Below are 23,280 nucleotides of genomic sequence, written 5' to 3' on the forward strand. Positions count from 1 at the left end.
ATTTTATGTTTCTTAGGGAATTCTCCATAGTCATTTTTTTTTTAACGTTTATTTATTTTTGAGACAGAGAATGACAGAACATGAATGGGGGAGGGTCAGAGAGAGAGGGAGACACAGAATCTGAAACAGGCTCCAGGCTCAGAGCTGTCAGCACAGAGCCCAACACGGGGCTCGAACTCACGGACCGCGAGATCATGACCTGAGCCGAAGTCGGCCGCTTAACCGACTGAGCCACCCAGGCGCCCCTCTCCATAGTCATTTTAACATGACTCCTTCCAGTACTTTCCAGACCATGATTTGAAACATTTAGGTTACTTTAACATTTTTGCCATTATAAAGAATGCAGCAATGAAACATTTACAGTGAACTCCTAGTAAAAGTCTGTGTTTATTTCCCAAGCATAAGTTCTAAGAACTGGGTCAAAATAGATGCCCACTTTTGAGGGTCACAGTACATGGTACCCTTCAAGAGGTTTTGTGTAACTCTAGGTACATGAAAGTGTTGATTCATACACAGCTTCACCAACCTTGGAGAGTAACACTTAAAAAAAATCTTCACTAATTTGCCAAGCAGAATGATTGTTATACTGGGGGTGGTACAGTCAACATAATTCCAAATTATTTGAAGTAAAAATAAAGTTTGAAGGCTTTTCTGCATTTAAGTCCCCAGATTCAGAAAAGGTACATCCTGGGATAAGGAAACATTTAAGGAAACAGTTGCCAGAAACCCCCTAGGGATTGAGGGACAGAATGCACAAAAGGAATTCAATTAAGATTTTTACAACTCCAGGAGGAAACTTAGAATCCATTGGTGAAGGTAACAGGAAAGAATATCTCAACTCACTTTCACAAGTAGGTGGGCTGTTATCCCAGACGACAATATTGCCCGAGATGAGGCACGTGCTAGAGGGCTGACCAATGAGTCGGTATCTAAAGATAAAGAAGAATGAATGTTATATTCCCTGTTCATTTTCCTACTTATATTGCTACTTACTAGAGCTCGCAATCTTGGAGAATTCGGGACAATTTCCATTTGTCATAGTACGATCACTTTCCCAAAGTTTATGTCTTCATTTGGACTTTAAATTTTTTTCTTCACGCCTTCTCAACTAAATGGGCTCTCTCTTCTTTACTTTAAGCCACGGTTTTGTAGAAACCTACAGTATTTAAGATTCATCAACCTCAAACCGAAGGAAATCCAAACAGAACAACAGAAGTCCAACACTGATTTCATATTTAAAATGGTCAAGGCAGAAATTCTCACTTAGTATGCCACAAACTATTCCAAGCGTGCCATAAATGTGGAATATCTCCCCCCTTGATAAGGTCTTGCAAAAACTATAGTAGAATATTACAACCAGGACATTGGCATAGGTATGATCTGCCAATTTGGTTCAAATTTCCTCAGTTTTATTTGTGCTAATTTGTGTGAGGGGTGCATGTGTATTTACATCTATGCAATTTTTTTTATACAGACTATTTAAAAAAATTTTTTTAATATATGAAATTTATTGTCAAATTGGTTTCCATACAACACCCAGTGCTCATCCCAAAAGGTGCCCTCCTCAATACCCATCTCCCACCCTCCCCTCCCTCCCACCCCCCATCAACCCTCAGTTTGTTCTCAGTTTTTAACAGTCTCTTATGCTTTGGCTCTCTCCCACTCTAACCTCTTTTTTTTTTTTTTCCTTCTCCTCCCCCATGGGTTTCTGTTAAGTTTCTCAGGATCCACATAAGAGTGAAACCATATGGTATCTGTCTTTCTTATACAGACTATTTTTAAGAGGATTTTCAAGTTTACAGAAATATTGACCAGAAGGTACAGGGATTTACCATATACTCCCTTTCCACACACATGCACAACCTCCCACATTACCAACATCCCCCACCAGAATGGTACAATTTGTTGCAATTGATGAAGCTACGCGGACACATCATTATCATCTCAAGTCCATAGTTTACATAAGGGTTCACTCTTGGTGTTGGACATTCTATGGGCTTGGACAAATGTAAAATGACATGTATCCAAAGAGTCGGACGCTCACCCAATTGAGCCACCCAGGCGCCCCCCCCCCCCCGCCATGTTGTTTTAGTTTGCATTTTCCTAATGGCTAATGAAGCTGAATATATGTTCATGTACTTACATCGCATATTCTCTTCGATGACATGTCCATTCATGTCCATTCTGGATTCAATAGTATGCCTCTAAATTTACGTCCTGAAACCTCAGAATCTGACTTTGTTTGGAAATAAGTTTGTGGCGGATGTAACAGAGTTAGGATGAGGTCACACTGGATTAGCGGGGGCCCTACTCCAATGACTGGTGTCCTCAAAGGAAGAAGGAAGTTTGGACAAGGAGACACACAGAGGGAAGACAAAGGTAACACATACAGAGGCAAAGTCATGTGAGGCAAAGCCAGACAGAGGCAGAGATGGAGAGATGTGTTTATAGCCAAGTGATACCAAGGACTGCTGGTAACCACCAGAAGCTAGGGGAAAAGCATGGAATAAATTCTTCCTTAGAGCCTCCAGTAGGAACCAACCTGCTAACACCTTGATTTCAGACTTGTTCAATTCCATCCCTAACTTGCTGTGAGTTTTTACCATGATTTGTTATTGGACTTTGTCAACTGCAATTTCTGGGACCGTTGATGTGAGCATATATATTTTCTACTTTGAGCATACAAATTAATATGAGCTTGGATGGATCAGTCGATTAAGTGTCTGACTCAATTTCAGCTCAGGTCATGATCTCACAGTTCACCAGCTAGAACCCACATCGGGCTCTATGCTAACAGTGTGGAGCCCGCTCGGGATTCTCTCTCTCCTTCACCCTCTGCCCCTCTTCCGCTCTCTCTCTCTCTTAAAATACATACATAAAACACTTCTAAAATATTAAAAATTTTTTCCTCTTTAGGCCGTTAATATAGTTGATTATGTTGATTGATTTTTGGATGTTGAATCTGTCTTGCATACCCGGAGTAGTTTCCACTGTGGTCACTGTAGGCAATTTTTTTAATGCCTTACTGGGTTTGATTTGCTAACATTTTATAGACGGTAAAAAAAACTTCAATAAAGTATTAACAAATCAAACCCAACAGTACATAAAAAGAATCATATACAATAGCCAACTGGGATTTATTCCAGGTATGCGATTAATATTTTTAAAGACATGGAGTTCACAGTTAGTAAGTTCTTTTCTTTCGTATTTGGAAAAGGTGTGCCACTTCCTTCTTGCCTCCATATTTTCAGATAGTAAACCCACTGCCATTCAAATTGTGTTCCCCTATAGGTAGTGTGTCCTTTCTCTTTGCTTGCCTTTAAGATTTTTCTCAAGGGAATTTGTAATTACTTATTGAAGCGATTTTATGAAGGCTGCTTTAAAATCTTCGTTAGATAGTTCCAACATCTGACTCATCTTGGCATTGGCATCCTTACTGGTATTGATTATCCCTTCTCAGTCAAGCTGCGATTTCCCTGGTTCTTGATGTGACACGTGATTTTTCTCTTGGATCCTAACACTTGGGATATTGTGTTAAGCGACTCTTGCTCTTAGTGAAATCAAGTTTAGCACGTAACCGCTCTCTTTAGGGTAGTGTGTAGATTCTGGCCTATTTTTGTGGGCTTTAGTTCCAACGACAATTGGATTTTCCAGTCTTGCAGGGCTATTCTGGTCGGCTTCATTCTCCTGGCTCCGCATCCCTGCTGACACTGCCTGGGACGGCGGAGGCGCTTCTCTGACCTGCCTGGTACCACTAGGTGAGGCGTGAGAGATGTTCAACCCTTGCACGGAGAGGAACCTCTCTGGCCTGTTCTCTGGCTATCTGGGGAGGGGGGAGCTCCCCCTTCGTTTTGTGTTGTGGCCACCAGGGGAGGGAAGCCCCTATCTAGGCTGCATTTTGCTGCTGGGTGGAGAACCAGGAGTCATGGGTCTGGGAGGCTCTCTCCTACTGCATGGAGGAGGAGGAAACCCCGAACCTGGTTCCCTTTCTGCTGCTGGGTTGAAGTCTAGGTCTCACCAACTGGGCTCTGTTGACGCCGTCACCACCGGCAGAAGAGAGCTCACTGCTGCTGGCTGGTGTGGGGCATTAGATAAAATTGTCATTGGGACTGAAGCCCAGGTTCTACCATTGATACAGCTGCTGGTGACCTGGGGACCTGCTGCTTCTCAGGGCTTCTCTGAGAAGGAGAGATGCTCCCCTGCCCCATCCGTGATTTCTGCTTATGCTGCTAAGCTGGGCAGATTAGACCACTATTGCCATCCACATGTCTCCCCATCACCTCCCCACTAAGCTTCCCTTTTCCCAGCCCTCTGACCAGAGAACAGGCTTCTCTCTCCCTCTCTTCCTGCCTGCTGAATATTCAGGGCTGCGTTCCTTCCAAGCACCCAGTCTTGGAGATAAAAAGGAAATCCAGGGACCTCACTACGGGGTCATTCTTTAAGTTTTATAGTCCTCCAGCCCATCTCCTTTCCACCTTTTGTGGTCCTTTCATGGTTACGTGTTGACCAGTTTCCAGGGTATTTAGCTACATAGAGACGCAGAGAAAAGTGAGTCTGCCCATCGTGTCCTGGAACTGGAAGTTCTTGCAATCGACATAAGTTTTAATGCTCTTGGAAGATAATGGAAGTATTAAATGTGTATGCACCTAATTACATAGCCTCAAATATATAAAACAAAACCCAGAAATACAAGAGGAAATTGGAAAAAAAATTGATAGATCAAGCCTGCTTTAGAAAAGAAACACACTCTGCTCATTTTATGAGGATAAATTGGTTATAAAGCCAGACAAGGACAGCATGAGAATGGGAAATTATGAAGCCTATCATACTTATGAGAATAAAAAGGAAAAAAATCTGAAATAAAATATTATAAAACCGATCTAGCAGTATATAGAAAATATTTATTATACTTCCAGACTGAGTTGGGTTCCTCCAACATTTCAGGTTTAATCTGTTAGCCGCAATTCATGACATGCATTCCTCCTACTTCACTCTTTTGTATTTGGTTATTCAGTTGCCCCAGGCCCAGTTGTTGAAAAGATTCTTCTTTTACCTTTGAACAGTCTTGGTGCCTTGTTGCAAAATAGTTGATGATAAATGTACGGTTTTACTTCTGGATTCCCAATTCTGTTCTATTGATCTGTACATCTGTCCTTATGTCAGTATCACACATTCTTGATTGCTGTAGGTTTATAGTAAGTTTTGAAATTGAGAAGTTCTGCTTTTTCAAGATTTTTTTTGACTGTATGGGTGCCTTGCACTTCCATAAGAATTTCAGGATCAACTTGTCGATTTCTGCAAAAGGATGCTGGAATTTATAGGGATTGTATTAAATCTGCGGGTCAATTTGGTGAAGTCAATATTCTATAATTCTATAATATTCAATATTATTATTATAACACTAGCAATATTAAGTCATCCAATCTATGAATATAGAATATATTTCCATTTATGTATATCCTCTTTAATTTTGTTTTCAAAAATATTTCATAATCTTCAGTGTATACTTTTATACTTCTTTGGTTCAGTTTATTTCTAAGTGATTTTATTTTTTTGATGTTATTGTAAGTGGAACTGGTTTCTTAATTTCATTCTCAGATTGTTTATTGCTAGAGTATAGAAATACAATTTAATTTTGTGTATTGGTCTGATATCCTGAAACTTGTTGAACTATTTATTAGCTGTAATAGGTTTTTTGGTGTGTGTGTGTGTGTGTGTGTGTGTGTGTGTGTACATTCCTTAGGATTTTCTATACAACACATCATTTTCAAACAGTTATTTATTTAAATTTTTTAATGTTTGTTTATTTTTGAGAGAGAGAGTGAGAGAGCGTGAGCAGGGGAAGGACAGAGAGAGGGGGAGACACAGAATCTGAAGCAGGCTCCAGGCTCTGAGCTGTCAGCACAGAGTCCAATGCGGGGCTCAAACCCATGAACTGTGAGATCATGACCTGAGCTGAAGTCAGATTCTTAACTGACTGAGCCACCCAGGTGCCCCCAAACAGAAACTGTTTTAATCCTTCCTTCCAATTTGGATGCCTTTTGCTTCTTTTTCTTGATTAATCATCCTGGCTTGAACCTCCAGTACAATGTTGATTAGAAGTGGTAAGAAGTTTTCAATAACTTTTTTTTTTTTTAATTTTTTTTTTAATGTTTATTTATTTTTGAGACAGAGAGAGACAGAGCATGAACAGGGGAGGGGCAGAGAAAGAGGGAGACACAGAATCCGAAACAGGCTCCAGGCTCTGAGCAGTCAGCACAGAGCCCGACGCGGGGCTCGAACTCACGGACTGCGAGATCATGACCTGAGCTGAAGTCAGACACTTAACCGACTGAGCCACCCAGGCGCCCCAATAACTTTTAATTTATATTAAAATTGTGTGTGATGTGTATGTGTGTGTGTGTGTGTGTGTGTGTGTGTGTGTGTGTGTTATAAAACTACATTTCTTAGCTGTGGATCATGGGAAGAGAAGTTTGAAAACCACTGTCCTAAGGAAACTTTTGTACATGTGCGCTAGGAGGCATGTATATTCATATCAGGAATGCTTAGAGTAGCCAAAACAAAACAAAGTAAAACAAACTGGCAACAATCCAAATATAACAAGCAAGAAAAAATAAATTGTGGCATACCCACATAAGGAAATACTCTCCCAAGTGAAAATGAATTAACCACAACCACATAGATAATTGGCAAAAACAAACTGTTAAATAGAAAAGCCAGTTGAAGAGAAGTACATAGCGGATCATGCCAGTGACATAAAGCTTAAACTAGGGAAAGCTAAATAGAAACTGACTTGGAGTATGTATGGGAGAAAAGGGGAACAAATGGAAGGGAACGAACCACACAAAATTCGGGATGGTCGTTACTTCCACACAGACGTTGGAGGTAGAAGGGGAATTGGAAAAGGCACATAGGAGGCTTCCAAGGTACTAGCAATGTTTCTTAAGGTAGGTGGTGTATACGCCGAAGTTCATTTTATCGTTATTGCTTATGCTATAGTAAATGTATTTTAAGTGAGCAATAAATAATAAAAACAAAGCAAAAGTTAAGATCTATGGTAAAGCAGTCTCTCTACTTCTTTCCTGAATTGGTTGTCTCCCTTCAGGACAAGCCAAGAATATGCCCACAGCAAGATTTCTGCACTGTGTGCGTTTCTGGAGAGGTGCTCTAACAATTGAAATTTGCCTGTCTACCATTCAGCTCCATCATCCCAAACAAATCATTCTTTCCCACTTCTCAGTCCAACATTTCTAGTTCTTGGCGCTTTGGGGCAAGAATATATGCATGGATCAACTACTGTTTGTTCCATTTGCGTCTTTAGAGAGCTGGTCCTTCCCATTTAATGAATGTTTCGCTTGGTTTTAGGTACATTAATTGGTTGTGCAGTAGGCATCTTTCCTCTCCACCCCCAGGTTTCTAGCACGGATATAGGTTTTTTCCTATTTTTCCAATATTTGTTCAGTCATTTCAGGCAGAGTTGAATGCCTGGATTCAAGCCACCACTTCTATTTAGAAATCTTATTGCTGTTTTTTTAACCTCTTTTTTAAAAAATTTATTTTGAGAGAGAGCGAGAGAGAGCAGGGGAGGGGCAAAGAGAGAGAGGGTGAGAGAGAGAATCTCAAACAGGCTTTTCAGCATCAGAGCAGAGCCCGAGGCAGGGCTCGGACTCATGATATCGGGATCATGACCTGAGCCAAATCCAAGAATCAGAAGCTTAACCAACTGAGCCACCCGGGCACCTCTCTTATTGCTATGTTTTTAATAGGCAGGTAGACTTTCTAAGACTATTGCTTAGAGATTGGTGCTACAATTCTGGAACTGTCCTCCCAAACAGTGATGCTTGGCACTAGACTCACCCTTCATTACAAGCATAATTAATAGTTGATCCAAACTTGGTGTCTCCGTTTATGGTCATTCTGCCATTGATGAGTTCTGGAGGAGTTCCACATGATTTACCTATGGGAAAGGAGTAGAATTTGGGGACCGGACATCAAACACTCCAAACTTCTCTTAGTAAGTACATAAGATCCCAACTGGCTGTCCCAACCTTTACTGAAAAGCATTTGTAGTTCCAAGGCTTTTGCCCCCTTGAAAGACACTTACAAGACTGCCTTAGGACCAGCCACCCACTAAGCACCACTTTCAAAAAGAGCCTTCCTCCAGATCTACCTCATCCTCATACTGTGCCTCCCAGAAAAATGTAAACTTCCCTTATTCCCAAAGTGTTCACTTTGTAATTCAACCAGTGTAAATCAGGGTCTCGAAGTGTGGGATTTTCTCCCCGCCTACACTTCTCTTTCCTTTCCCAAGTCACTCGTTACTCAGTTTCAGTGGTGACAACGGGGAACCCCTACTGAATGGAGGTTTTCCCTCAGTCATGCCTTGTGATAGTCATTTCTCATGAATCGAACTTGTAATGAAGGTGTCAGGAAGTCAAAGCAATAGGAAGATAGGATGCAAAGAATCACTCTCACATCTGCAATCCCTTTTAGGCAAACTTATTAAGTCATATGCATCTTGGTTCCAAAACCTGAACAATTGAATCAGCTCTTATGGACGTTTAACTGACACAGTGGAATTCTCAGTCTAAAGGTACTTACGTTCACATTTGTTTTCAGCACTTGACCAGGTCGAGTTCTCTTGGCAGGTGATACGGAACTGTTTCTTGTAGTAACCAGGGCGGCATATGTAGTTCAAAGATGCCCCAATGGGAAACTCAGACTTCTCAATCGGTTCTGTAGGCCTGGCAAACGGGAGCTGTGCCGGGGCTTTGCAATTACCTGGAGACCAAGACCACAGTCGCATCAAAGTTAATGGAGAAACTTCTACTCTGCTGTCTGTTTGTCTCCAATATGCTTCATGGATGTGATCAAAGAAGAATACTGTAATAATGGTAAAATTATTGCTTCCCTTAGTAGCGATCTTAGATATGAACTTTTTAAATCAGCATCTACTCACTTAGAAAGTCATTGCTATTTTGAAGGCAATTAAGAGTTAAATATATATATATGTGTGTATGTGTATGTGTATATATGTACATATATATTTATATATATAATTTATATATAATTATATATATAAATATATAAAATATATATATACATATATATAAATATATAAAATATATAATATATAATACAAAATATATATAAATATATATAAATATATATATGTAATATATATAAAATATATATATAAAATATAAAATATATAATATAATATAAAAAATATATAATATATAATATAAATATATATAATATCTAATATATATAATATAAATATAATATAAAATATATAATATATAATATATAAATATATATATATTTATATATAATATGTAATTTATACATATTTAATATATATAAAATATATTTAATATATAAATATATATTTAATTATTATACATTAATAATATATGTATATTATATATATACATATATATATATATATTTAAATACTAGACTCAGCTATCTCCCCTTCAGGCCTAATAGGTTTAAGTTAAGGTAATAAAAATAATATTTACAGTCAAACAGTATGTAATCAAGAAGAAATATCTGTTGGAAAAATATTTTATTCTAGGTTTGGAAATCTGTCGGTTTTGTTTTTTCAAATTTTTAATTTTTATTATTTAAAAATTTTTTTAATTTTTTTAAATTTTTAAAAATTTTTATTTATTTTTGGGAGAGGGAGAGCTCCTGTGGGGCAGGGGCAGAGAGAGGGCAACAAAAAATCCAAAGGGAATCTGCACTGACAGCAGTGAACCCGATGTGGGGCTTGAACTTGCAAACTGTGAGATCATGACCTGAACTGAAGTTGGTTCATTAAGCTTGTGGTAATTTGTAACAGCAGTAATAAGAAACTAATACAAAATATAATGGTGCATAGTGTTAGGAACTGGATTCGTATCGATCTGGACTTGAACTTCTACTTACTAGCTGTGAGGCAAAAGTAAAAATGCAAATATGGATAATAGCCCAAATAAAAAAGAATGTATGAATCCTCACTAGAGAAAGCTTGACCTAGCTTCCTTTTCCTCCTTCATTTCCAATCCCTCAAATTATTTATCCTATAATAAATAAATTATTTATCCTATTTGTCCATTAATAAATATATTAACGTGAACTCCATAAACTCAAGATCTACTCTAATTTATTTAAAAAAAACCTCTTCCGCATAGCTTTACAGTATATTAAATACAATAACTGAAAAATATTTGAAGTATTCAATTTGATGACTTTTGACACTTGTATGCCCCATGAAACTATTACCACAATGGAAATAACAAACACTTCCATCAGGCTCCCTCTAGTTTCCTCAGGTCCCTTTGTAATGCATCCATCTCTCCACCTCCTCCTCTAGGTGATCTCTGACCTGCTTCCTCTTACAACAGACTGATTTGACCTTCTAGAATTTCATATAAACCACATCACTCAGTTGGTACTTTTTTTTTTTCTTTTCTTTTGGTCTAGCTTTTACACAGAAAGCTTATTTTGAGATTTATCCGGGTTGTTGCATTAAAAAAAAAATTATTTCTTTTTGCTCGGTAATATTCAGTTGTACAAATATACTTAATTTAGTTCATCTCTTTAGCTGCTGGAGGTTATTTGGATTGTTTCCAGTTGTGGGCTATTACAAGTGAAGCCACTGTGAAAATTCTATAGAAGTCTTTGTGTGGTCGCATGCTTTCACATCTCTTGAGTAAATACCTAGGGGTAAAACGCTCAGTCGTATGACACATTTGTGCCTAACTTTTTAAGAAACTGCCAAACTGTTTTCCAAAGGAGTTGGAAGTCATTCCAGTTAGTTCATCTTATTGCCAACACTGTTGGCAATTTTTAACATTTTAGCTATTCTAGTGGGTGTATGCAATCATCTCACTGTGGTTTTGTCTTGGGTGACCCAGCCCACATTGAAATACTCTCAATCCAAACTTCCATTCAAGGCAGATTGTTTTATTCTGTGCTAGAAACACAATTTACTTATTACTTCCATGCCTCTGTTCAAACATGAACTGTCAACCTGGGGCACACTCTGGTCTCCAGTCTGCAGATTCTACTCTTTTATGAAAAGATCTGCAAATGTCTGCAAATGTTTTGTTAAAACACCTTCATCAGTTAAGGGAAAAAAGCATACATTAAAAAAAAATTAATGTATTTATATTTAATATTTAAAAATATTTATATATTTTATAATATTAGTACATACTACATATTATATTTGGTATATTATGTAATCTAATGTAATATATAATATTATGTATTATAATATATAGTTTGGAATATTATGTTATATATAACATATTAATTTATTATATTATAATATATAATATATACTATATCTATTATACAGATTAATGTGTATTATAAATTACTTATAAACTATATATACAAACTATAACAAGTTAATACTACACATTAAATTATATTCATATTATACCCCTTAATAAATTTCACATGTGTATGATGTCATTATATATGTTAATTATATAACAAATTGTAATGTCATGTTATATATATATAAATATAACATAATTTATATAACATTGTTATATAAAAGAACTATATTACATGTATTATATATTAAAATAGTAAATATATTTAAATATATGTGATAATTTGATATTTATAAAACTATATAATATCACATGTTATACATAAATAGAAATTTAAAAATATGCGATAGAGATGAAATAAACATTTTAAACGCTTTGCTAATCATGATGACTTAATATGATCATTAATTAATGCCTAAAGGGACAAAATAGTCAATGAGTTTCTCTGTTCACAAGGTGGATGTTCATTTCAAGTAGTCTTGACATTTTCTCGTTTTTTTTAATTTTGTGAACTTCTGGTCACTTGTGATTAGACTGACAATGTTTCTTCCTCTTAGTGTCTCTGACAAAGAGCTTGGATATGTGTGCGCCTGCGTGTGTCTGTGTGCGCATGTCTGCGTGTGTCCATGCGTGGAAGGGATTGTCTCGTTTGCTTAAGTTGGCCTTATTAGAATTATCTTCATTCTGTTTCTATGTGGAAACACTTCGAAGTTACTTGTGCAATCAAAGAGGTTATATTAGATAAGACGAGGTAACATAAACCATAAACCTGCTCATCTGAACACATGTAAACTGAAATAGGGGACAATTCACAGAAAGCCACTGGACTTGCCATCTTTTCTACCTTGCGTCTTTACACAGCGCGGCAACAGAGTGAGGGCTGCCCCAAGGACCAGGTGAGGGCGCCAGAGTCCGTCCTATGTTCCACACTGCCCTAATACCCCGAGTGTGCTCATGTGTATGTGAAATAACTATCTGGGTGAATCCGCATGTCCAATTTGGATTCACTCCTTAAATGCTGCGAGCGCCATGCTCCTTGCCCTCTGCCTTCTCTGATCATCAAAGCTGAGATGTCCCCCTTTTGAGTCATGCTGTTGTCTTTAGGCTCTTGTCAGGGAAGGTCCTACTCATGGTTTCTCAGATCTACAGGGGCTTTTCAGGTTACAAAAAACACTGTCACATACACTACCTCATTTGATTTTCACAATAGTCCTCTCATATGGCAGGATGTCGACTATGTTCATTTTGTATGTATGGACACTGAAAGTCAGGGATGTGATTGGCTTGCTGGGCTCCAGGCCGACAGATAGTAAGTAGCGGCTGAAAAAAACAGAACCCAGGCCTCCTAATTAAGAAAAGTTCATAAAACTCCACCACACAGCTTCTACATGAATGCAACTTGGAGAAATAGCTCTCTCATACAGTCCAAAGTGCTGTGCACACTGTCAGCATTCCATAAACATTTTCTTTACCTAAATTCCTTTGGCAAGTAAATTACTAAGCTGTTTCACATTTTCAGGTTATTATGATAACCTTAGTAAATATTTTTTTTTTTTGCAATTAACATTCCAGTAAGAAGAGACACAAATATACTCAAAAGGTTCACAAAAATTTCTACGCATTGACCATAGATTGCTTAATACACTTGGCTTGCTTCTCTTCTAGTAATAAAACTTTCGGCTTTATCACGTTTCTTCACCTGGTTGGTTACTTTAGGATGTCTATTAGTAATGACTTCAGTGGAAACTTGGTTTTCCTTTTTCCTTACTCTCTTAGACGGCACAAACAATGAACACACAATGTCTAGTGACAACAGAGAACAAAGTCACTTGGTCAAGAAGAGGCTGGACAAAAATAATTAAGACTCTCATTTCAACGGAGAGGTTTTACCAATGAGTCCAAGCAACTAAGACTTCTCAGAAAGCCAAAAATAAGAAGAGAAGGGTTCAAACTGAAAATGTTTACCTATTTAAAAGGAAGGAAGGAAGGCAAGATGCCACCTCAAAATTTCCCATCAGTTATAACAGGCTTTATTTTCTACTAAAACACATGACCAAACTGCCACACCGTGAAAACATCTCTACACTTCCCTTCTATCTGCGACTAGTGACACTGAGGGTTCTGGAACTTCGCTGGCTCTTCCAACCCCGTGGGACTTCTTCACACGTTGGCGCTCAATAGGTGCACGTGGTGGTCTGGGGTGTGAGTGGGACGCATCCAACCAGATGCGAAGCAGTTTACGGTGAAAACTCCACCGGCAGGACTCCTTGTCCAAACACGCTCATGCACAAAGTTCAGAAAGAATGGCTGGAGGAAAGAACTTAAGTGACAGGCTGTGTGTTAGACCCCTGGACGCACTTCATGCCATTTAGGTACAACACCGCGAGGTAGAAATCCGGGTTCACACCACACAGAAAAGGAAACGGACTCGGGCAGGTGCAGGAACCTTCCTCACACTTAAGAACTTGCTAGGATCAGAACCCAAGGTGGTCGTATTTCCAGCCCCCCGTTTCTTGGCTGCAATCCGCACTACGCTCCGCTCTCGCCGGCCTTTGTTAACAGACAAAGGCAGAGAAATTTCCTGCTGCACCTGCTCGGCACCTGCTCGGCACCTGCGCGCTCCCGGGCCGCTGGCACAACACAAGCCCCGGCAGAGGGGATCACCCAGAGCCACCAGGGTCCGGGCATGGGCGGGGATCTCAGAGTCCCCCTGCCTTCTCGCCCCACCCAGCGCCCAGCCCCGAGTCTCACCCCAGGCCGCCGGCAGCGTGAGCAGCAGCAGAACCGCGAGGAGGGCTCCTCCGGAGCGGGAGAGAGGGGGCGCCGGCGGCCCGAGAGGCTGCGGGCTCCTCCGAGAAGAGGCTCCCATTCTCTCCAGGAAGAGGTGCGACCTCGAAGGAAAGCGCAGCAGAGAGCGCAGGGGGGAGATGAGAGGCAACGCGCTCGCTCCCAGCGCTGCGGAGTGTGGAGAGCGCAGCTGGGAGGGGCGGAAAGACTTTGACCGCAGCTTCCCCTTAAGGGGCGAGGTCCTGTTTACTACTAATTTGCATCGTTTCTAACGAGTTTCGCTCCCACGACCACCATTGGGAGCCCTCCGCAGGAGCAAAAGCTGGTGATGCTTCGTTTCCTTGATGTCGTCCGCGTGGAGGCTGGGCGGCTCCGGATAAAGGCGGTGGAATCTTGCTGCTCAGCTTTCCAACGCCTCCGCATGACTTTTCCCCTGGTCAAGAATCCGCGTGAATAGGTCAGCAAACGAAATGCCTGCTCCTTGTGTGAAAGCCACCGTTTGGGGCAACATGTACAATATGTAGGAAATACCAGAAACTAATTCCTTTAAGTTGAATTGAGAGATACCAAGCCACTGGAAAAAAAAAAAAAATTTAGCTGACCTAATCAGATTTACATTTTAAACATATAATTGTCTATACGGCGGGGAGACTGGCTTGGAATAAGGCAATAGTGAATGGGGCTGACCAGCAAGGAGGTTTTGCCATCAACCAGGTGAGATTTGATGGTGGCCTTGACTGGAGGTAAAGTGGACAATTAAGAAACTGGAGACAGAATGAACAGAATTTATTCATGCATTGGATTTTGGTTACTTCCTTTCTTAAAGTTAGTGCTGAGAAAGAGAATTAGCCTTGAATCCTGAATTAGCCTCAGGATTCAAAATGAATGATGGTGCTATTTATTGAAATGAACAAAAACGTGGGGGAAGGATGCATTTGGAGCAGGGGGTTAAGAATTCAAGGGTGAGAGAAATGGGTGTCTGTGATGGGTTGAATAATGACCCCAAAGATGCCCACATCCTAATCCCCAGACCAGTGACTATGTTATCTTAGGCGGCAAGAGGGGGTTTGCAAATGTGATTGATTTAAGGGCTTTGAGATGGGAGATTACCCTGGATTATCCAGGTGGGCAGTATTATCACAGGGGTCCTTATGAAAGGGAGGCACTAGATTAGAGTGAGAGAAGGCAATGACCGGAGCAGAGACTGGAGAGGTGCTGCCATGAGCCGAACAGAAAGACAGCCACCTCTAGATGCTGGAAAAGGCAGCACCTTGGTCTTAGCTCTGTAGGATTCATTTTGCCTCCTGACCTCCAGGCTGTTAAAAGAATAAATCTGAGTCATTTCCAGCTACAAAGTAACTTGTTGCAGCACCAGTAGGAAACATATGGGAGAGAGAGGGTAGCTTGATCAAGGGAGAGTGTGTGTAGCTTGATCAAGGGAGAGTGTGTTGGGGCACCCAGGTGGCTCAGCTAGTAAAGTGTCAGCCTTTGGCTCAGGTCATGACCTCACAGTTTGTGAGTTCAAGACCCGCATCGCTTTGGATTCTCTGCCCCTCCCCAGCTCACATGCTCTCTCTCAAAAATAAACTGTTTTTTTTTTTTTTTAAAGAGAGAGTGTCAAAGGATTTTTTTTTTTTTTTTTAAACCTGAGAAAGACTTGGGGGCATGAGACAGATGGAGTTTTAGTGAGAGCCAGGAAGTGTGAGAATGTTCTAGGAAAATATTGGGAATATAGTTTGATTATGAAACCGGACTTCCAGAGATGTCCAGCAAGAGGCCTTTTGAAAAGGAAATGGGTGGTAGAGGGTCAAAACCTCAGGAATTGATGGCACTCTTAAGGGAGAACATGTATGTAGAATAAATGATAGGAAGATCAGGATGGAGACATTTAGATGTGGTTCACATGTGGTTCATGGTTTTTAATATTTTTGTGTATGGTGGACCCATTTGTCTCTTTGGCTGAGCCTTTGGACCCCTTCTCAGAATTATTTTTTCTTAATGTTCATTTATTTATTTTGAGAGAGAGTGTGAGGGCGGGGGGAGAGGGAGAGAGAGAGAATCCCAAGCATGCTCTGAGCTGTCAATGCGGAGCCTGTTGCAGGGCTTGATCTCAAGAACCGTGAGATCATGACCTAAGCCAAAATTGAGAGTTGGACACTTAGCCAACTGAGCCACCCAGGTGCCTCCAGAATTAATTTTTAATTTTTTAAAATGTTTATTTATATTGAGAGAGAGAGAGAGAGAGAGAGAGCAGGGGAGGGGCAGAGAGAGAAGGAGACACAGAATCTGAAGCAGGCTCCAGGCTCCGAGCTGTCAGCACAGAGCCCGATGTGAGACTCGAACTCACAAACCGTGAGATCATGACCTGAGCTGAAGTCGGACGCTTAACCGACTGAGCCACCCAGGTGCCCCTAGAATTAATCTTTTTAATGCACAAAATAGAATATCTAGGATTACAAAGGAAAGCGGCTATATTGAAATTTAGTTCTAGCCATAAACCTTTGGGGGTCTGTGGTCCCTAGGGACCCCAGATTTAAAAGTTAGTTAAAATAAGAGTCAGTTGTATGTAAAGCAAGACTTGGAATGAGTTGTGTGGAGAGTGGAATAATTGCAACCGTCAAATGCTGTAGAGAAGGGAGGAGGATGGGGGTGGGAAGATATAGTAGCAGATATTAGACCACCCATTACCACTTCCTTTTGCACTGATTTCCTGACATCTGCTTTCTCACCCCCTTTCTTGAAGGTCTAGTTCTCAGCTCAGAGCAGCCTTCTCTGCCATTACTCCTGTTACCATCCCCATACTCACAGAAGCTAAGGAAGCTGTACAAGCCAGACACAAGTATTTGGGTGAAGTGACAGAGGTGGAGGGAGAGGAGATTGACCTAGTTACCCTGTGATGCTTTCATCAGCTCCTAAGAGAAGGAGAATAGAGACAAAGGTAGAATAGATGGCTTGAGGTGCATGGACGGATAATTTGGAGGAATGAAAATAGTACTGATTATGACTGAATAAAAGATGCTGAACAGCATCCCACTTTTGGGTATGTGTCTAACGAATTGAAAGCAATGAATTGAATTGAATTGAAAGCAATGAATTGAATTGAATTGAAAGCAATGAATTGAATTGAATTGAAAGCAATGAACTGAATTGAAATTGAAAGCAAAGAATTGAATTGAAGAGCTATTTGCACACTCACGTTCATAGCAGCATTATGTACGGTAGTCATGAAAACAGACCAAATGTCCACTGACAGATGAATGAACTAAATGTGATATATACAAGCAACGAAATATCATTCAGTCTGAAAAAGGAAGGAGATTCTGACACATGCTACCCATGGAGAAAAGTTGACGTTATGCTGAGTGAAATAAATCAGTCAGACAAACACGGTAGGATTCCACATATAGGAGGTATCTAAAGTAGTCAAATTCACAGGAACAGAGAGTAGTGGTTTCTGAGGGCTGGAGGAAGAGGGGAATGTAGAGTTATTGTTTAATGGATATAGCATTTCAATGTTCTAAGATGAGAAAGTTCTAGAAATCTGTTGCACAATAATGAATATGCAAACATTTATGAACTGTACATTGGAAAATGGTTAAGATTCTAAATTTTATGTTATGTATATTTTAAAACAAAAAAGATGCCAAACAGAATACGTAGTCTAGGAGAGGATGGCAAGAGAAATTTGTGGTAGCCATGGAGCAAGGTTTTATTTTCTCAATAGTATAAATGCTACAACAAGGAAAATTGTCAGCTGGATTTCGAGTGTGGTGGCAGGGGGCTAGGGAAAGGCGTTGTCTGGATGAATAGAGAATATCTTGAGGATGAGGGAATGGAGTTTGTGGGTTGCAAGTCGGCTAAAACAACAAAGTGGGAAGATCCAGAATGTATAAATGTTAGATCAGGAACTCCAGAAACCTTAACTAACTGCAATTAAAATTAAAAACAAAAAATGAAAAAAACTCTAAGAGTTCATTGACTCTAAGAAAAAAAAAATCCTGAAAAGCAAATGTTTTTGTTAAAAGATAAAATTTATTTGAGTAACCACTGTACACATTATTAAAGGACACAGAGCTTTGACAAAACTGCCAAGGAAATATCCAGAGCCTGAATTGTACACCAAAACCTTACAGTGAAAACTTGACTCTTATAAGGAAAAAAAAAATGTGCAAATTGGAATTACTGAGTGATTATGGAAAGGCAAAGTATACATTGTGGAAAAAGAACAACAACCCTCAAAACAAGCAGAAATACAGGTGAAATGTTTAACCATATGAGAGCAAGATGCTACTATTAAAATAAAATTAGACTTCCCAACAGAAGAATGCCCATCATAACTGCATGAAATCCTCTCTCCTTTGCTTAAATAGTTAAAACCACTCTAGAACCAAAAATATATGGTGACAGTAAGTATGCTGATTACAAAAGAAGGGTCGAGATAGGAGGGCAGCACTTTTTAGCGCCTTCCTTAATTAAAATGGCGACACTTAAGGAGTTCTGTTGTTTGTAGCCATAGCCAGGCTCCAGGCACATCACAGGGGAGGCGTCAAAAAGTCCTTGAAGAGAGTGTGGCGGTGAGACTGGGATCCCATCTTTATTATCAAGCAAACTTTCTTTGTTCTGCTTGAGAGAAAGTGCATATGGGAAATCATAGCTTATGAAGACATTTCACTGATGTTGAGACCATACTCATAGACTGGCTGATATTAAAATCGTTTCGTCCCAACTGATGTTCAGTAGGATCCAAACAAGGCACACTGCAATAGAGAATTTCTGTTCAGGGGGCAGCAGGAAGAGCAGTGATGTGACTCAAAATTTACATAATGAGAATGTTAACATTCTCTCTCTCCCCCAAATGTGCTATAACCGATAGAGCATCAAGCCTCTTAGAAGACACTTTCTATCAAGAGATCCCTTCTTCAGAAACAGGATCTGAAGGAAATGATGATTAAATTTTATGTTGATAAGTAATAAGTCATGAGATAGAAATCCAAGCAATGGTATCATTCTTTCTCATTCATGCATTCATTCAACAAATTATTCATAAACTAGTTTTACTTGGGACCCCTAGCGGTTTGGATTTAGGTATCACTCGGGCCTGGTCTCTGCTGTTCTCTTTCCTCTTTCCATGGTTCACCAGCAGTAGGTAATCTTGGCTTTCTTAGCTACCACACCAGTTTTTCTGTATCTTGTTTAAGGTACTTACTCTCACACTATGATAAGTCGATGTCTATTTTTTGTTCTATTGTTTTTTATTTTGTTCTATTGTTTTCTATTTCTATATTTCTATTTCTGTTTTCCATTCTATATTGCTCTATTGTTTTCTATTTTTTGTTCTATTGTTTTGTCTATTTTTTGTTGTAAGTAAGTTCCAAGCGGGCAAAGGGGTTTATTTTTGTATTTTATAGATTATGTAAGAGAAAACAATTTGAATGTAGATTTGAGTTTGAATTCAGCCTCTGCCCATTACTGATCCTGAGACCCTAACCGATAGTTTAGCTTTGCTTCTCTCACCTTGGAGAGTATATGCTCACCTCGGTATTATTTGGAGATAATACTTTTCACTGTTGTAGCGGGGACTGAGACAAGGCATGAAAAGTGAGTATTATCTCAAAATAATACCGAGGTTCCCTCTCATACTCCATGACTCTGGATGTGGAAGGACTCAAGGTCCGGCACGTGGACCTTTTCTCTTCCCTAGCCCCTTTCACCCCCTTGCTAATCTTATTTGATTTCATTATTACATACATCCATATGCTGACAGGGCCCGTATTTATGTCTTGAGCCTGGACTTATTCTCTGAAATACAGACTTGTACGTCCACTGCCTTCTTGATACTTCTACTTGGATGCCCGTTAGATATCTCATTTCTAACCTCTCCAACGTGAAACTCTTGTTTTTTTTTCTCCCTAATCCCGCCTTTCCACATTGCCAGTCATCCTAATTAGTGGCAATTCTGTCCTTCCAGTCGTCAGGCCAAAAAACCTTGCCATCGTCACTGCCTCCTCCCTTACAAACCATGAGCAAACCCTACTGTTGCTCTCTTAAAAATAATGCAGGGACCCCTGGGTGGCTCAGTCAGTAAGTGTCCAACTCTTGGATTTCGGCTCAGGTCATAAGCTGTGAGATGGCTCCCATGTTGGGCTCTACGCTCACAGTGCAGAGCCTACTTGGGATTCTTGCTCTTCTTCTTCCTCTCCCTCCCCACTCCTTCTTGCTCTCAAAAATAAATAAATAAACTTCAAAGTAATGCAGAAGCTGCCCTCTTCTCACCATCCTGGTGGCAGCCACTCACAACCTCCTGCCTCGACTGTTGTGATAAAGTCTTCATGGATGCCTCCATCTTCCACCTTTGTCTTCCTAAAGTCCGTTCTCCACACAGCAGTTAAAGTGACCATTCTCCCCTCTGCTTAAAACCCTCCACTGGTTTCCATCTCAGAATACTCACCAAGCTCATTACAATGACCCGGCATACTCTATAGGAGTATGCTTTCTTTCTCTTCAAAATACATATCACCTTCTCCATTGTATCCTTAATTATTATACTATGTGTTCAGTATTTGTTGAATGGCTGAATGAACTGAAAAGAACCCATGGCATTAGTTTGACAATACGAAGCAGGTAAGTTAATTTCTGGGCATGACTGCTGAAGACTTGTGCAATACAACCGTACTCACTTAGTACTATACTTATTGACAAATATAAACTGAAGGCATTTTTACGGCTGGGTGAATAAAAATATTTCAATTTCATTAGATACCAGTTTGTCTGCCGATTAGCTTGCTGGGTTGTATGGATCAATAGAATAGACTTCTTGTGTTTCTAAATGAAGATCTCCTTCTATAGGGCTTTTGTTTGTATAATAATTCCTAAATGGAAAAAGGAAGAAAAAAGTAAACTCTTTGCTCATTGGCCATGATTACTATAAACATGTCATAGTTGTTTGTTTTCTGTAATTCCCATCACGTGACAAGTACTTTTCATGAATGGGTTCATTTTGATGTCCTAAGTATCAGATGAGATGATCACTATAACCCCTATTATTTGGAAAGACCCATAAAAATAAATAACTTGCTAGGATGCTAAGTGTCCAAATCAAAAGTTGGTACAAGGTTGCCTTCCCTCGGATCCAGGGCCCTCAATAACTTAGAACTATGATCCTCAGTTTGAAAAAATAAATTTAAAAAAGAAGCTTTAATTTTAGGATATGACCATAAATTTACCTTTGTGGGACACAGTCTTCCAGTCTAACTTAAAGGAAAGTTTTCATATTTGATGTTAAATTCCGAACCCTTCTGTAGTCTTACAGCACTAAAAGCTTGAGATAATTTTTAAGAGGACATTTTTACTTTTACACTTTGAAAGCCCACGCACTTCACTGTGCTCCTAAAACCCCTTGGCCAAAATTAGCAAGAGACATGAAAATGTGATCACATTACCAGGTAGCACTCTGAAATAAAGTATTACAGAATCACCAAAGAATGATTTCTGCTAAGGTTACTCAGAGCATGTCACTTACTACCATATTTAAGACGTCAGCTTATAGATAGAGGCGTCAAGAATATTATACAATGGTAATTTTTAGGTCTACGTGAGATTTAGGTTTCATTAAAAGATCTTAGATGTCTAGAGAAGAAGAGTGGTCTCTCTCAGATGTTTGGGTGGCTTTAAAAAATATTTAATTTCGCGGCGCCTGGGGGGCTCAGTCAGTTGAGCATCTGACTCTTGATTTCGACTCAGGTCATGATCTCACAGTTTGATTGAGCCCCACCTTGGGCTCTGCACTGACAGCTGACAACGTGGGGCCTGCTTGGGATTTTCTCTTTCTCCGCCCCTCACCCTCGTGCAAACTCTTTCTCTCAAAATAAATAAATAAACATTTTAGAAAATATTTAGTTTTGTTACTTAGGCAAAATTTCTAAGTGACCGATTATTTATCTCGTTTACAGAAAGTATTTAAGGCAGCTCAAACGTCTAGATCAACTATCAGAAAATAAATTGAAGTCAGTTACAAATTGGAAATAAAACAAGTGAGTGATGCTTAGGAATGGAGTTTAACATATAGGTTTGTTTTTTATCAATGGAGGTGCTTCAGTATGGTACATGATATAGTCCCATTCATAAACTAAATAATCTGCCTGGAACATTATAAATTATTTGAGCTTATAGGCATTCCTAAAGCTTGCCAATTTTCCTACACATGTGACTCTCTGATAACAAAATTAGTAGTATGAAGGAAAGTGATAGAGACCACATTTTCTATTTATTTAAATTTCTAATTACTCTTGGCTAAAATTATCTTCTAACTTCCTGTGAGGAAAGCCATGTGACTGACATCCCTATTTTTTTTTTTTTTGAGACCCTTTCTCCCTTGATTCTGTGAGACTACTCCTTCCGTTTTCTGACTGTCCCTTCTTCTCCTCCCTTTTAAGCATTACTGTCCTTCTGAGGTCCGTTTTCATCCCTATTCTTACCTTTTATGTTCTTTGTGGTCTCAAGGCTTCAAATGTGATCTAAATGTCACCTGCTGGAGTCCGGGTCCCTCTCTTGCGTCCTGCGTCGTGAGTGCCCCCAAAGTGAACTCCTCTTTCTCCACAAAACTGCCCCTTTCCTCTTTTGGTGAACCACTGGATCCACTCCACATGAGTCATTCTTTTTCTCTCCCTTCTGCCCGCATTTGGCAAGTCACTAAGTCCCAGAAATCCTCTCTTCTAAACAGTGATGATACCTCCATCCTCCCGATCCCCACCACGGCTGCTTTGGTTGGAAGCCCAATCCTGCCCTTCTTTTGAAAATGCGTATCTGAACATATTATTACCTTGCTCAAGATCTGACGGGATACCCACCAACTCCTCTGTCATGGTATGCAAGGCTTTTGATGATCTAGCTACTGCCCACCTCTCTAGATTTCCCAGGGACTGTTCAATGGAACATTAGTTCCATGGGATGTTCAAGCATTAGTTGAGAAAGGGTTCTCCAGTCCAATTAATTTGGGGAACTCCGGTTTGAAAATAAAATGAAACAGGCTTCTTCGTTGTAGGGCTTTAAATATTCTCATGGTCATTGCGAATCTTCATGAGAAAGATAACGCATGTTATTTGGTCACAGAACACCCTTTTTATTTCCTGAAGTCATTGACAAAATGAGGGCTCTATGGTCC

The 23,280-nt window shown here is 39.7% G+C and overlaps 2 protein-coding genes and 1 long non-coding RNA gene across 8 annotated transcripts in view; 1 reads left to right on the top strand and 2 right to left on the bottom strand.

The window, feature by feature from the left end:
- CR1L (complement C3b/C4b receptor 1 like) overlaps positions 1–14,292 on the bottom strand; it is a 70,010-nt gene extending 55,718 nt beyond the window's left edge. The window contains exons 1-4 of the mRNA XM_058701400.1: positions 14,085–14,292; positions 8,602–8,781; positions 7,858–7,957; positions 844–929 (exon numbers count right to left, since the gene is read on the bottom strand). Coding sequence (XP_058557383.1) covers positions 844–929; positions 7,858–7,957; positions 8,602–8,781; positions 14,085–14,202 — 484 coding nt within the window. The 5' untranslated portion in view covers positions 14,203–14,292. The remainder of the gene's footprint in view (positions 1–843; positions 930–7,857; positions 7,958–8,601; positions 8,782–14,084) is intronic.
- A 406-nt stretch (positions 14,293–14,698) lies between these two features.
- Positions 14,699–18,352, top strand: LOC131496143 (uncharacterized). Its single transcript, XR_009254343.1, has 2 exons — positions 14,699–14,834; positions 16,864–18,352. It is a non-coding gene; the product is annotated as an uncharacterized LOC131496143 (long non-coding RNA).
- Positions 18,133–23,280, bottom strand: part of CR2 (complement C3d receptor 2) — a 34,553-nt gene continuing 29,405 nt past the window's right edge. For all 6 annotated transcript variants that reach the window (XM_058701378.1, XM_058701377.1, XM_058701380.1 and 3 more), the window contains 2 exons: positions 20,881–20,989; positions 18,133–18,877 (listed from right to left, as the gene is read on the bottom strand). In XM_058701378.1, the coding sequence (XP_058557361.1) occupies positions 20,896–20,989 (94 nt within the window). In that variant the 3' untranslated portion in view covers positions 18,133–18,877; positions 20,881–20,895. The remainder of the gene's footprint in view (positions 18,878–20,880; positions 20,990–23,280) is intronic.

Source organism: Neofelis nebulosa, chromosome 15 (assembly GCF_028018385.1).
Source record: "Neofelis nebulosa isolate mNeoNeb1 chromosome 15, mNeoNeb1.pri, whole genome shotgun sequence".
NCBI lineage: Eukaryota > Metazoa > Chordata > Mammalia > Carnivora > Felidae > Neofelis > Neofelis nebulosa.